The sequence below is a fragment of the Tachysurus vachellii genome, chromosome 20, assembly GCF_030014155.1.
Source record: "Tachysurus vachellii isolate PV-2020 chromosome 20, HZAU_Pvac_v1, whole genome shotgun sequence".
NCBI classification, from domain to species: Eukaryota; Metazoa; Chordata; class Actinopteri; order Siluriformes; family Bagridae; genus Tachysurus; species Tachysurus vachellii.
In genome coordinates this window covers 14,385,978-14,398,590 of record NC_083479.1, presented here as the reverse complement: position 1 = coordinate 14,398,590, position 12,613 = coordinate 14,385,978, and the positions used below count along the sequence as shown (strand labels likewise).

Here is a 12,613-nt window from a genome sequence, read left to right as displayed (position 1 = left end):
TTAACTTGCTGTTTTCCTCAGGATTGAATTCTTCATAAGGTATATATTCGGTGTGGTCTGTGTTGTGTAACATGTTTTTCCACTGCATGAGGTACTAGAACTAACAGCATGAGTAAAACTCGGGGGGCGGGGCTTGCATCACCGCTCGTTTCTCATTGGTTCGAAGCAGAGCGTCGTATAAAGCGCGACACCATAAACACAAAAACAGACGCCATTTTTTTGGGAAAAAACATGGAGAAAACGGAGCCGTGGCAAAACAAGGAGACGAAGACGCTGATCGGGATCTGGTCAGAAGATGGGGTACAGCGGGAGCTGGAAGGTACTGTAAGAAATCAGAAAGTGTTTCAGAAAATCTCCCAGCGCATGTGGGAACTGGGTTACAACCGCAGCCCTGATCGATGTCGAGTGAAAATAAAAAAGCTTAAACAAGATTACAGAAGGCTGAAAGAGTACAATAAAAGGAATGGGATGAACCCCAAAACAAATCAGTGGTACGAGGCGTTGGATGCTGTTTTAGGACACAGGAGTGTTACTGAGACCTCAACAAGCTCACTGCTGGAGTCTGTGATGAAGTGTAACAGTGTGGAGGACAGAGCTGACACTGATGATGAGGATGGCTTGTCAGGTGCAGAAATCAACAAGTTTAACACCTTATTTATTAAATCTGGATTTGGTCATGTGACTTGTCTGTGTCGCTTACTGCATCCTGTGTTTACTCTCCAGTTTGTATTGATAATGCAGATGATAGGAACAGACCCAGGATCAGTTCTCCAGAACTTCCAGTAACGTTACCCCTGTCTCCAGGACTGTCCTCTCTTGGGTCCAGTAACATTACAGCCGAGGAGCCCCGAGTTAACCTGCCCCGTATCAGAGGTGAGAAACAGTGGCTTTGTTTGCATTAACTCTGTTCAGAACATACAGAGGTGTATTTGTTTTATAGACAACAAAACACAAAGTGTGTGTGTTTATATTATATTATATTATGTTATATATATGTATATGTAATGTTTTGAATGTTAGATAATATGTATAACAAAAGGCTGGATGTAGGATGGATGGATAGTAGGACAGATGGATGGATAGTTGGGTGGATGAATGGATGGATGGATGGTTGGATGAATGGTAGGATGGTACCAACACTTAGTATTTGTCAGTTTACAGACACTAGTAACCAGTGTTTGCAACAAAAAACCTCTTTCAAACTTATTGAAGTTATTCCTCAGTGTGAATCCTAGTTTCTGTGTTTGCTTGAATCTCAAACATCACTAGCACATTACTTCATGCTACACCCCACAGCCCTGCTTCCACTTTCCCTCCTCCTCTTCTTTCATATACTTTTTTATATAGGTAAGTCTGATTTTTATTATACTACATGAGTATCTTGTATTCCTGTGATCTTGTATTTTGTTTTACCACATAACCGTATCACTTGTTGGGTCATCCATCAAAAGACTTCACACACACCTTTATAATACTCAGGGCATGGTTTTGGATTTCTGTGGACGTGTTCCTTGGTCACTATTCAGACACTTCAGATAACTTTTTGATTGTGTAGCTACAGAGCTGCATAAGTACACCATTGTGATGGTTCGCACATATTTGTTTATAGCATACTGTATGTTTCACCAGGAAAACGGAAACGAGGACACTCAAACCACATTGACTCTATGAGGGAGATCTTCCTCATGTCTGAGGATCGTGAAGACAGAAGGCAACGAGTTCAGCAGGAATTTGAAGAAAGACGACTTCAAGTTCTGCAGGAGTTGGAACATTCAGCTGGGATTCGAGAGGCAGAGTTGATCAACACCCTGGCACAGTTTAACCAAGGACTGCTTAGTGTCATGGGGCAGCTAGTGTCAGTCATGGCCAACAACCACAGCCCTCAACCGCCACCTTAAAACTTTGAATTGTTATAATTGACAGGACAATTATTGAATGCAGTTACTTGTTTATAATTAAATAATAATTATAATGTTCTTTTCAGTACACACGTTCCAGTGTGTTTTATTTCTTGCACTTATTAGTATTTGTGTCTTTATTGGCCCTTTTATCTGGTACAACTACCATATATTAGTAGATGCATGATTACTCACTGATCAAAAACACAATTTAGGTGATGGATCATTCTCAGTCACCTAGATGGTGTGCAGTCAGTGACTAAAGCTTTCATCATCCACTACCCTTAAACAGTGTCAACAACTCACACACACACACACGTGTTAGATTAGATGCCTCCAGTGTGTAGTGCAGAGGCTTCTTCAGGTCCAGGGTTTTGGAACCTGCGAGCTGACAACATGGAATAGAATTATCAAGGGGTGTAATGATACAATGTGCATCATGGAATTGTGCAATATCAGTATTCTACTACTCCCTAATAGAATGCAATTGCATTGTATGAACACCAGAGGTCTTAATCCGCACATCCCAAAGGTTTACAATATGTAGTGAGAACGCTGGTCATGTGATCGTGCTCTTTATGTCGTTAGACTGTAAGGTTCATTGGCACTTAAGAAGTGAACAATTGCCTCTTGATTGCAATGACCAACAGGCATTATATGTTTATATGGTCATGTGATCATGTTGTATCTGTTAAACCAACTCCACACTGTCTATAGTGAAAAATATATTTATTTTCTAAAAGATATAGTGAGCCTTTAGTATCTTTTGTTTTCAGTATTAAACCTCTAGCCATTTTTTATTTAGTTTTATACAGACAAATGCACATTTTTGTATTGTTTATTATACAGAAATAAAAAGTCTTTTCAGTCAGAATTTTTCTTCTTTCAAATTATGTCTCAATTTGCAGAGAACTGAAATGTGAAAACTGCATCATTACACCCCTGTCTGTTCTGTAATTCTTTGGAGTATTTAACTATATCAATTAAAACGCCGGAGACAGCCGGGTCTTGTATGCTTTACTCAGGCAACGGTGACGCACAATTGTCTGTGTTTAGATAATGCACCAGGGCATCACGCACACCCACTGCTGCACCCTCGGCATCTCCCTCTGGTGACAGTGGCATCAAAATCTGGTCTCCTGCAGCAGGAGGGTCCCATTCCTCACTGTACTGCTCACCGTGCGTTTCACACAAGTTGTGGAGAACACAACAGGTAAGAACCATTGTTTTTATAAGGTCTATGTGGCTGTCATTGCGTTTATGAAGGCATCTCCATCGTCCCTTCAGCCGAACGAAAGCATTTTCAGCCACACAAATTGCTCGGTAGATTTTCTGGTTGTATGCCAACTGTTCGGCCGTTAGCTGCCCCATGACAGAGAATGGCTTCATGAGCCAGCTCTGTAATGGAAACGCAGCATTCCCAAGGAGGTAGTAGCCAACATCATGACCAGCAATATTTTTGCTATTGTTTGGAAATAATCCTTGTCCTATGAGATCCCACAACCCTGACACATGCAGAACTGTAGCTTCATGCATACTGCCAGGACTTCCTGCAAATACATGCCAGAAGAGTCCATTTCCATCTACAACTCCTTGTAGTATGATAGAATGCCAGCCCATGTGGTTAAAATACTCTGCATGGTACTCTGTGGGAACGTTGGGAATATGTGATCCAGCGATAACTCCAACACACTGTGGAAGTCCATATTTCTGCTCGAAGTTCATGGCCATTTCCATAAGCTTATCATCATTTGGGAACGGTATCAGTTCTGGCAGCAGTACTTCATTAACTGCTGAGCAGAATTCCCGAACGCATCTCCACACCGTAGTAACACCAACGCCAAACAAATGTGAAACGAGTCTTAACTCGCTGTTGGTGGTCAGCTTCCATAGTGCTATGGCTACCCTTTTTTTTATGGGTACACACAGACGAAAGTTGGTGTCCCGCTTCTCCATTGCTGTTCGCAATCTATGGCAAAGGTACAAGAACGTGTCTTCAGACATTCGGAAATTCTGGCTCCACTGATCATCTGTAAAGTTAGGAACGACAACAGTCCACCAGTCGTTTGCTCTTTGATGGACCCAAACCGAAGGCGGCCTCCGACGTAACAGGTAATGCATCCGGATCTGAAACACAAACCACGATAGTCTTATTCATTAATTAACTAAACAACTACAAGTTATTTGCATATTAATCATTTTATTTACCCCCTTAGCTGATACAGCCATGCAGCAGCACTTTAGTCCTTTGCTGTCCAGATTTCTCATCAGATCAGTTTCCAGTATTAATGCCATCATGCTCTTCAGTTTCTAGATCATAGCCAAAGTCTGTGTTGTAACCCAGTGTGACTTTGTCATATATCAACATTGCATTCTGATCTCTGTCTCCTTCCACAGTCAGTATTTCTCTAACGTATTAAGACTTGTTGTTGTTTCAGGTTGTCACGTGTATAAGTGACAAGTTTAAATCATACCTTAAGTTGTATTATTATTATTATTATTATTATTATTATTATTATTATTATTATTATAATTAAGATAAGACATAAGAGACTCACCTGTCTTTGTCTTCGTCTTTTGCGTCGTATCCTGTTATGTGCCTTTAAAATTAAGTCTCTAATCCTTAATCTCCTTTTTCTGATGAGTCTGATCTCCGACGATATAAACTGATTAACGAAACGGCCGAGCAGACAGAAGAACAAAGTTAACCCCACTGCATGTTCCATGTTGAAGCGTGTGTGTGTTTGTGTGTGTGTTGTATAGGGAAACGTAAACACAACGCGCACGCTGATGACGTCATTGAGCTATGGGCACGTTGAACTTCACACCAGAACAACACTAAGCTGAATTTCGGCTCATAAAAGCAAGTTTCACTGCATATCGCATATGAAGAAATCTAATCTTTTTAAGGGTGAAATCCTTAAGATCCTTAATCCTGAATCCTTAAATCCTAAAGAGTTACTAAGAATTAATTTATTCATTTCTTCTATCAGCTGCATGTTTCTCTGCATCAGAACACACGTGTTCACTGATGGATGCTTACTGAAGATGAATGAGTGAGGAAATAACTTCAGCATCTTCAAGTAGATGTGAACCCTGGAATAGTTGAAAGGGTTATTTTGTATATTGGAAAAAAAAGAATATATATATGTGTACATTTAAAATGGGAAGGATGTGTCAATGTCAATATGAAATAATTTGGTTTTTTTTTTAGAGTTTTAATATTTGGATCAGATCTACATCATGTCAAGCAAGTAATCTCATGTAAGTAGAATGTAGATACTTGTGGGACTGCTGTATTTGGTAGCATTTGGTGACATTAAACCGTCATTTAATATAAAAAATGTTTAGGTAGAAATGCTTCACAGGAAAGCTTCACTACTTCATTATTATTATTAGTAGTAGAATTAGTATGATTGTAAATGATACAGATAATAATCAGTAGTGTACTTGCAAATATTTAAATAGGCAAGTGTGGATACTCAAGAGACAAAATGTTATATATTAAAAGCTTCTGTTTTACATGCTTTTAAAAAAAAGGTAATGTCAAACAGCGGAAAAGGAATTAATTAATTTCTTTTAATTTATTGACCATACTTAGGGCCACACATTGGTGATTCACAGCAGCTTGGCCCACAGTTGAATCATGTGTTGTGCTGTGCATGTTTGTGAATGAGCGGGTGTGTGATGCCTGTGATGACCTAGTGAATAGAAATAAAAGCCCTAAATTCAACACTGAATGGTAAATCTTGTATGTACTTTGAGAGAAAGAAACATTACTACTACTAACACAGAGTCACAAAACAAAGTACACTCTTACATTTCTACAGATATAAACACAAGCTCAGATGGTAGGAGGTAAGACATTCATTTATTGGGATTGAAGCACAGCGGTCGAGCATCACTGGTATTATGTGAAATATATATATATTGAACTCTCTTGCAGAATTCAAAATATATTGAACTCTCTTGCAGGCACTGCTATTAGTACGGAGAGAACAATTGAGCAAAACCATTACAAATATTCCAGTTGTTTACAAAGACGCACACAGAAAATAAAGGCAACGTTTATTCAGGCCCATGACCTTCCATGGGGATGTGTACCAATAGTGCATTTCAGCTTGGTGCCTCCCTCGCAGCTGCTTAGGAGCTCTTTTTCTCCTCAAAGATGATGTTTGCAGTAGCTTTCTTGGCTACAAAAAACAAAAAAACAAATCAGAATAGCAAGCAATTAACACTAAATACAGACAGAATAAATCTCAAAACATAAACCAATTCATAACTTGTGCACACTTAACACCGGTTGTAATGGTCTGTCTAAGTCTATTAGGGGAAACTTATGACTGTGTTTCTTTTACTTCAGTAATATAGAAAAGTAAGTTAACATTCCACCATCGACAAAAGGGTTAAGAAAAAGGAATCATCACCGCAAATTAAAATCATCAAAGAAAATTAATGCTAATTGTAGTGATAATTAGGGTTGGTTTAATTACAATAGACTTGTCTAAATTAAGCCCAGCTGAAATACCATTACATGCCAGGACAAGAAACTTGTAACTCAAGACTAAAATATTAGAACTGATTATTGAACAAAATGCAGTAACGACTTGAGAAAATTTAAAACAGTAAGTATATTGTTTGGGAATGTGCATAGATAATGTATCATAAAGAATCTCTTAGTCAGTCTGCAAAACAAGTATACACTCAGCAGCCTGTTTAATACGAACATTCATACACATGCTCATTCTTGCAATTATGTCATCAGCCAATCAGGTGGCAGCAGAGAAATAAATATATAAAGAATAAATAAAATCGTGCAGTTACAGGTCAAGAGCTTATTTTAATGTTCACATCAATTATCAGAAGAGGAAAAAAAAACTGATCTCAGGCACTTTGTAATGGTTGCTGACATTAGTTGGTTTGAATATTTAAAAACTGGAATTCTGAGATTTTCATGCAGAAGAGTCCCGAAAGTTACACAGAATAGTGTAACAATAAATAGAAAAACATCCAGGGGCCATTCTCTACTGACCTCTGTTGTTTCTGACTGCAGAACTATGACTGAGATCACATTGTTTCCTTGTTTGATGAACTCTTCCTGAAGCTCTAGACCTGTATTTGCCCACTGCTACGAGGCTGGTTGGCTGGATAAGAGCATGAAAGTATCAAGGAGTTCCTAATAAAGTGGTCTGTATATAAGCTACCTACTAATTTTGCAATGCAGACAATTAAGAGGTTGTTGAATAGGATTTTTATTTTAGGGTTTGTAAGAGCATTCATTACTCTAAAACCTCAATAATTATCAATAATTAAGCTGTCTAGTGACTCCACAAAGCCTGTCTCTGTGCCTCGTAACAATAACTTTTACATCATAGAATGACTTGTAAGTGCTTCTTTTATCTTTAAGCATTTGGGATACATCCCTTGTTTGAGATTTTGACTCCAGTTTTCTAGCCCTTTTTTATTCAAATTTAACACACACAAGATTTCTATCCTGACCTGTAAAGATTTCAGGCTGTGTAATGTCACTAATATAAAATTAGTGTTAAACTATACAAAATATCCCATCAGTAAGGATTTTTTTCAAACCCTGATTTTTCACTGACTACATCTAATTTCTAATATCTGGCAGAGAATTGTTCAAAAAAAGGAAGTGGCATCCACAGGAAGTGCAGAGACAATATCACTACTGTGACATGTTTTTCAGGCAGGGCATGCTTAGTGTTTCACAATTTTCCATTTAACAAATATGTGATGCAAGAGGCAGGAGGAGTTACCCCATGAGGTCGTCAAGCACAACAACAAAGCCGGCAGGTAAGCGTAATACCTCATGAGAAATCCAAGCACTTAATGGATTGTTTCTCAAAAACAAAACAAAATCAGAATGCAGCATGGAAAGAAAGCATTGTCTCATTACCCTCATCTTTAAATTTATCTGCAGCCTCCGATGCCTTGTCTTTGATGTCCTTCACCACGGTGTCGATCTTGGCCTCGTTCTTTAGGAAGAAGGGTCGAATGATGCGTGTGTAGATCTGTATGGAGCCGTTAGAGGGTGTTGGAGCCATGCACCACACCAGGAAGACACACTGAGACAGCAAGAGAAAATACATCACTACTCACTCTGAAGCACATGACCTCAGAGACTACACTTTAAGGGTGGGTTTTAATCACACTGTACAAGAAGTGTTTTACCGAGACAGGAGTCTGACTAGACAAATGAAATTTCAGTATCCCACAAAACCTTTTGATAATTACTATTTGGGCTTGAAAGTATCTGAGATGATCATGTACTGCCTGGGGATATTTTAAAGCATTGTAGACAGACGCTCTGTTGTACATGAAGAACATTTCTGTAGTGGGGTTTTATAAATCACACAGTTTAAACAATCTGGTTTTTCCTTCTACAGATTTCCCAATCTATATCCTCTCATTTCCACATTCTGCCACTGACTGATTTAATGTATTTCACAAGAAGAAGACTATCAGTCCTATCAGTCATCTTAATAGCAAAGCCTGAACAAACATTCCTTGACAAATGTATCAACCTTTATCCTAACTTGACAAATATAACTGTTGACTATTGACAAAGCATCTGAATGACAACACACTGGCAGGCCAGGGATGTGTATATATAAACTGTGAAGATATGAGTTAGGGTGGAGACGTTAGTTTGTCATCAGTACACACACACACTTACCTTTCCTATGTAATAGAATGGAAACCAGGACAGAAAAATGTCAGCAAAGAACTCGGCCACGCTAAACACACCATACACGACCCAGTAGGTGAGCCATTTTGTGTCATCGTCTTTATCAGTGCTTTCAATGGCTTTGATCCTGCAAACAGGTAGAAGGGTTTGTGTATTAGGGCTATGTCAACATCCATCTATCCATCCATCCATCACTCCCTCCCTCCCTCCCTCACACACACACGCACACATTGCTCTCTAAGGAGTGAAACAGAAAAATAACTTCCTGTGTAAGGTAGATAGATTATAAAATATAGGGTGTGATATATAACTCACTCGCTGTGGGCGAGGTATAAATATTTGCCACACTTTCGCTTTAAACCAGCTCAATTCTTAATACTAAATTTGGAAACTTGTAGTAGATTTTTTTCTCTGTGCGCATTTGCGTCACTGCGATTTGATCCATCAACTGAAGCTTGTGTGTAAAATGATAAGGCGGTAAAGGCATGAACTATACAGAGAACTCCAGTATCATGAGTCAGAAGTACACGTGGTAACTAGTAGCAGGCCTCTCTCTTACTATGTGGGTAATGAATGAGTCATATCAAGCTTCAGTGGATCAGAAACCTCAGGAAAAAAACAGAAAAAAATGCAATGCTCAAAATTCTCGAAGCTTCCATCTTCTAAAGTCTGTTTACAAAGAAACTGCGTGACTAATAATAACCCATGATCAGTCTTCCTGTGCATATGGAGGAAGTAAAGCCCACAGAATTGAATGCTAAAGACTTTTATGCTGTACTCAGGAAATAGGTGGACGATATATATATGTACATTATTAATGTCATTATTTGTACTGTACCATGATGAAGAAACATACTGTCCCTGACTTCAGCATTTTCATGTGACCGCACATAACTACACTGTCTACACACATAATTACCTGGCAATCAAACACTGCAAACTAGCAAAATCCAAATTAACAAGCAAATTATAGTTAATTCATTTGGAAAATTATAGCTAATTAAACAGAGAGGACAAAATAGGGAATTAGACCGTTTTTCACAACAAAGTACTAATACATTACACTATAAAACTGTAAATAATGTAAGAACATCTGAACATTTGCTCAGGTGCTCATATGCAGTTATCCCATCAGCCAAATATGTGGCAGAAATAAAATCACTCCGATCTGGGCCAAGAGCTTTTCACATCAAATATCAGAATGAAGAAATATGTGTGATGACTTTAACCATGGCACAGTTATAGATGCCAGATGGGCTGGTCTGAGTATTTCATAAACCGCTGATCTGGTATTTTCACACATGCCACATAAAAGGACAGTCAACGAGTGACAGTTCTGTGGGAGGAGAATGGCCAGATTGGTTCAAGGATGGATAGTGTAACTCAATTAATCACTCTTTACAACTGTGTTGAGCAGAAAAGCATCTCAGCATGCAGAAAACCTAAGGTGGATTGGATACAAATGCAGAAGATGTTGGAACAGGTTCCACTCCTGTCAGCCAAAAACACAAATCTGAGGCACAATCATGGGCACAGAATCAGCTAGAACTTTCCACCATTCTTTAGCTTATACAGTTTGGACAGACTGTACCCATGATATCCTCAGATTCTCGTTCTTTGCTAAAAGGGGTGGAATCTGATGTGGTCTTCTGCTGTTGTATCCCCATCCACCACGCGGTCTGTGGTGTTGTGCATTGAGATGCTTTTCAGCTCAGCATGGTTGTAACAGATGATTCTTTGAGTTCTTTGAACACTTGACATACACAGAACAAACTCTATTCTTACATTATTTACTTAAAAACACATTTATATTTCAATTTGCACATTTTTCCACTGTACATACAACTGTCTTTATTATATGTGTTCATGTCTTATCAATGCCATTCTGTTTACACTGTGGAGCTCCTGTACTAGAACAAATTCCTCATATGTGAAAACATACTTGGCAATAAAGATCTTTCTGATTCTGATTCTGATTCTAAGACTTCCTCTCATCGACTGATCCCTTTCCTCAACTGATTCTGCACATAAAATAAGTTTTATTTTAACACCATTCTCTGTGAACATTAGAGACTGTTGTGTGTGAAAATCTCAGCAGATCATCAGTTTCTGAAATACTCAAACCAGCCCATCTGGTACCTGCATCCGTGCCACAGTTAGAGTCACAAAACATTAACTGAAGCTCTTTATCTTTATCTTCATCTGCTACATAACTGGTTAATTTGATAACTGCATGAATGAGCAGGTGTTTACCTATTTCCTAATAAAATAAACCGATGGTGAATGAAGTACTGTGGCAATGTGGCACTTTGTTTTAAACAATATTTTAAGAACTAAATCTCCTTGAAAATCGAGACAACCTATTTGATTTCTGAATATGAAACTCTACAAGCATAGAACTTTATGGTACATTTGCTTTACATTGTGTATTCCACCATAAACTGACTGACTGGCCTTCAGTTGTTTCTCACTACACAGATTTTTTTCCCCATTCTTCTTTTCTACGTCTGCTTTCTTTCTGCCTTTCTCTAACTCACTACTGGGAACATGTGAGATCATGTTCTCTGAAAGGATGCCAAACCATGAAATATTCATATCATATTTAAAACAATATGATACACATCTTGCACCCTATCAAAAACATAAATTATGCGTTTCAAATGTTGATATACAGTATTAAAAATATTGCAAAGAATATTTACATCGTTCAGAGTGTATTCCAACCTTGTGTGTTCTCTGGATTCACAGAGATTAGTTTAACACAGTAAACTGAAAGAATTTGAATTGATATAAGGTACTATTTACTGATGTTATAGCTACAATAAATAAGTGGCTTGCTTTAACTAATGTTCTCAGATTAAGAGGACCAGCAACAGGATATATGTGTTTATAATGATCTAACTCACAACTTACATGCATCATGATTTTATAACAGAATTCTTGCCATGTTAATAAAATCAGTGCAAATAAATCCCTTAACATAATTGCATTTATTTATTCATCTTCATTAAATGCTTTATCCTGGTCGGGCACGTGGTGGATCACCGCATGTCAGAGGTAGGATAGGAATACGCTGTGATTGCGACTATGACGCCAGTCCATGACAGCACCATGCACACACTCAAAGATCTAAGGCATGTTTAGAATTGCCAATCCAAATAACTCCATGTATTTAGGAGCAAACCAAAGACCGTAGAAGAAAGCGACACGGACAGACGGTAGAACATACAGCATTCTGCATAGACAGTAACCTGAGCTTATAATCGAACCAAAGAAATTGCTGTCAAATTCAGATTCTCCCCACTGCAGCACCATTCATACCACCAGAGGTTTCAGATGGTTCATCCTGCTTTGGACAAATCATAAATGATTCGGTGACCAATTTATTGTATAAAGTGTTTGAAATGAAACGTATTTATATATTGTTGCACTGGGATATCTGAGCTGAATCAGTGAGCTTTAGAAATGCCAGGCCATGCCACGCCAGATCATGCCATGCCATATCATGCAAAGCCATGCCATGCCATGCCAGATCATGCCATGCCACGCCACATCATGCCACGCCATATCATGCAAAGCCATGCCATACCATGCCAGATCATGCAACACCATGCCAGGCCATGCCACACCAGATCATGCCATGCCAAAAGTGGTAACAAGGCCTTGTTCCAAAACCGCACCCTATGAAAAATAGCACACATCCTAACTAGTGGACACTATTTAGTACAGAAGTGTGCTTTTTTTTGTGCTCTTGTCCACGTCGAGTGTTATATATAGTACGTGGTCCACAGACACGGAAGCGTCTCAAAAACGTGTTTTTATTTGTTTTAAAGCAGACTTACGAGATGTATGCAGGGTAGACAAATCCGATGAGATTGCAGAGAAGCGAAGCGCCATAACCGATGACGAGGTAAACAGAAATAACAGCGATGACAGCTACAAGAGAAGGAGAAGAAGAGGAAGATGATGACGATGAAGATGAAAACCTGAACATCTCCATAGAGAT

General features: G+C 38.6%; 3 protein-coding genes across 6 annotated transcripts in view; 1 reads left to right on the top strand and 2 right to left on the bottom strand.

Annotated features, from left to right (window-relative positions):
* The first annotated feature begins 174 nt into the window (after nt 1–174).
* Nucleotides 175–1,986, top strand: LOC132863489 (zinc finger protein with KRAB and SCAN domains 2-like). 3 transcript variants are annotated; one of them, XM_060896329.1, is made up of 3 exons: nt 175–625; nt 805–873; nt 1,630–1,986. In XM_060896329.1, the coding sequence occupies exons 1-3, from the start codon at nt 232–234 to the stop codon at nt 1,896–1,898; spliced, it is 732 nt and encodes a 243-aa protein (XP_060752312.1). In that variant the 5' UTR covers nt 175–231; the 3' UTR covers nt 1,899–1,986. The 3 variants fall into 3 exon arrangements, with proteins under 3 accessions (XP_060752312.1, XP_060752311.1, XP_060752310.1); XM_060896328.1 differs by having other exon boundaries at nt 742–873; XM_060896327.1 differs by having other exon boundaries at nt 178–625; nt 724–873.
* A 702-nt stretch (nt 1,987–2,688) lies between these two features.
* Nucleotides 2,689–4,685, bottom strand: LOC132863488 (uncharacterized). 2 transcript variants are annotated; one of them, XM_060896325.1, is made up of 3 exons: nt 4,457–4,685; nt 4,107–4,208; nt 2,689–4,025 (listed from the first exon to the last, which is right to left on the bottom strand). In XM_060896325.1, exons 1-3 carry the CDS (start codon nt 4,622–4,624, stop codon nt 2,916–2,918), a joined length of 1,380 nt encoding a protein of 459 aa, XP_060752308.1. In that variant the 5' UTR covers nt 4,625–4,685; the 3' UTR covers nt 2,689–2,915. The 2 variants fall into 2 exon arrangements, with proteins under 2 accessions (XP_060752308.1, XP_060752309.1); XM_060896326.1 differs by lacking the exon at nt 4,107–4,208 and having other exon boundaries at nt 4,457–4,683.
* A 1,065-nt stretch (nt 4,686–5,750) lies between these two features.
* Nucleotides 5,751–12,613, bottom strand: part of reep5 (receptor accessory protein 5) — a 7,228-nt gene continuing 365 nt past the window's right edge. The window contains exons 2-5 of the mRNA XM_060896086.1: nt 12,450–12,543; nt 8,596–8,734; nt 7,816–7,984; nt 5,751–6,091 (exon numbers count right to left, since the gene is read on the bottom strand). Coding sequence (XP_060752069.1) covers nt 6,042–6,091; nt 7,816–7,984; nt 8,596–8,734; nt 12,450–12,543 — 452 coding nt within the window. The 3' untranslated portion in view covers nt 5,751–6,041. The remainder of the gene's footprint in view (nt 6,092–7,815; nt 7,985–8,595; nt 8,735–12,449; nt 12,544–12,613) is intronic.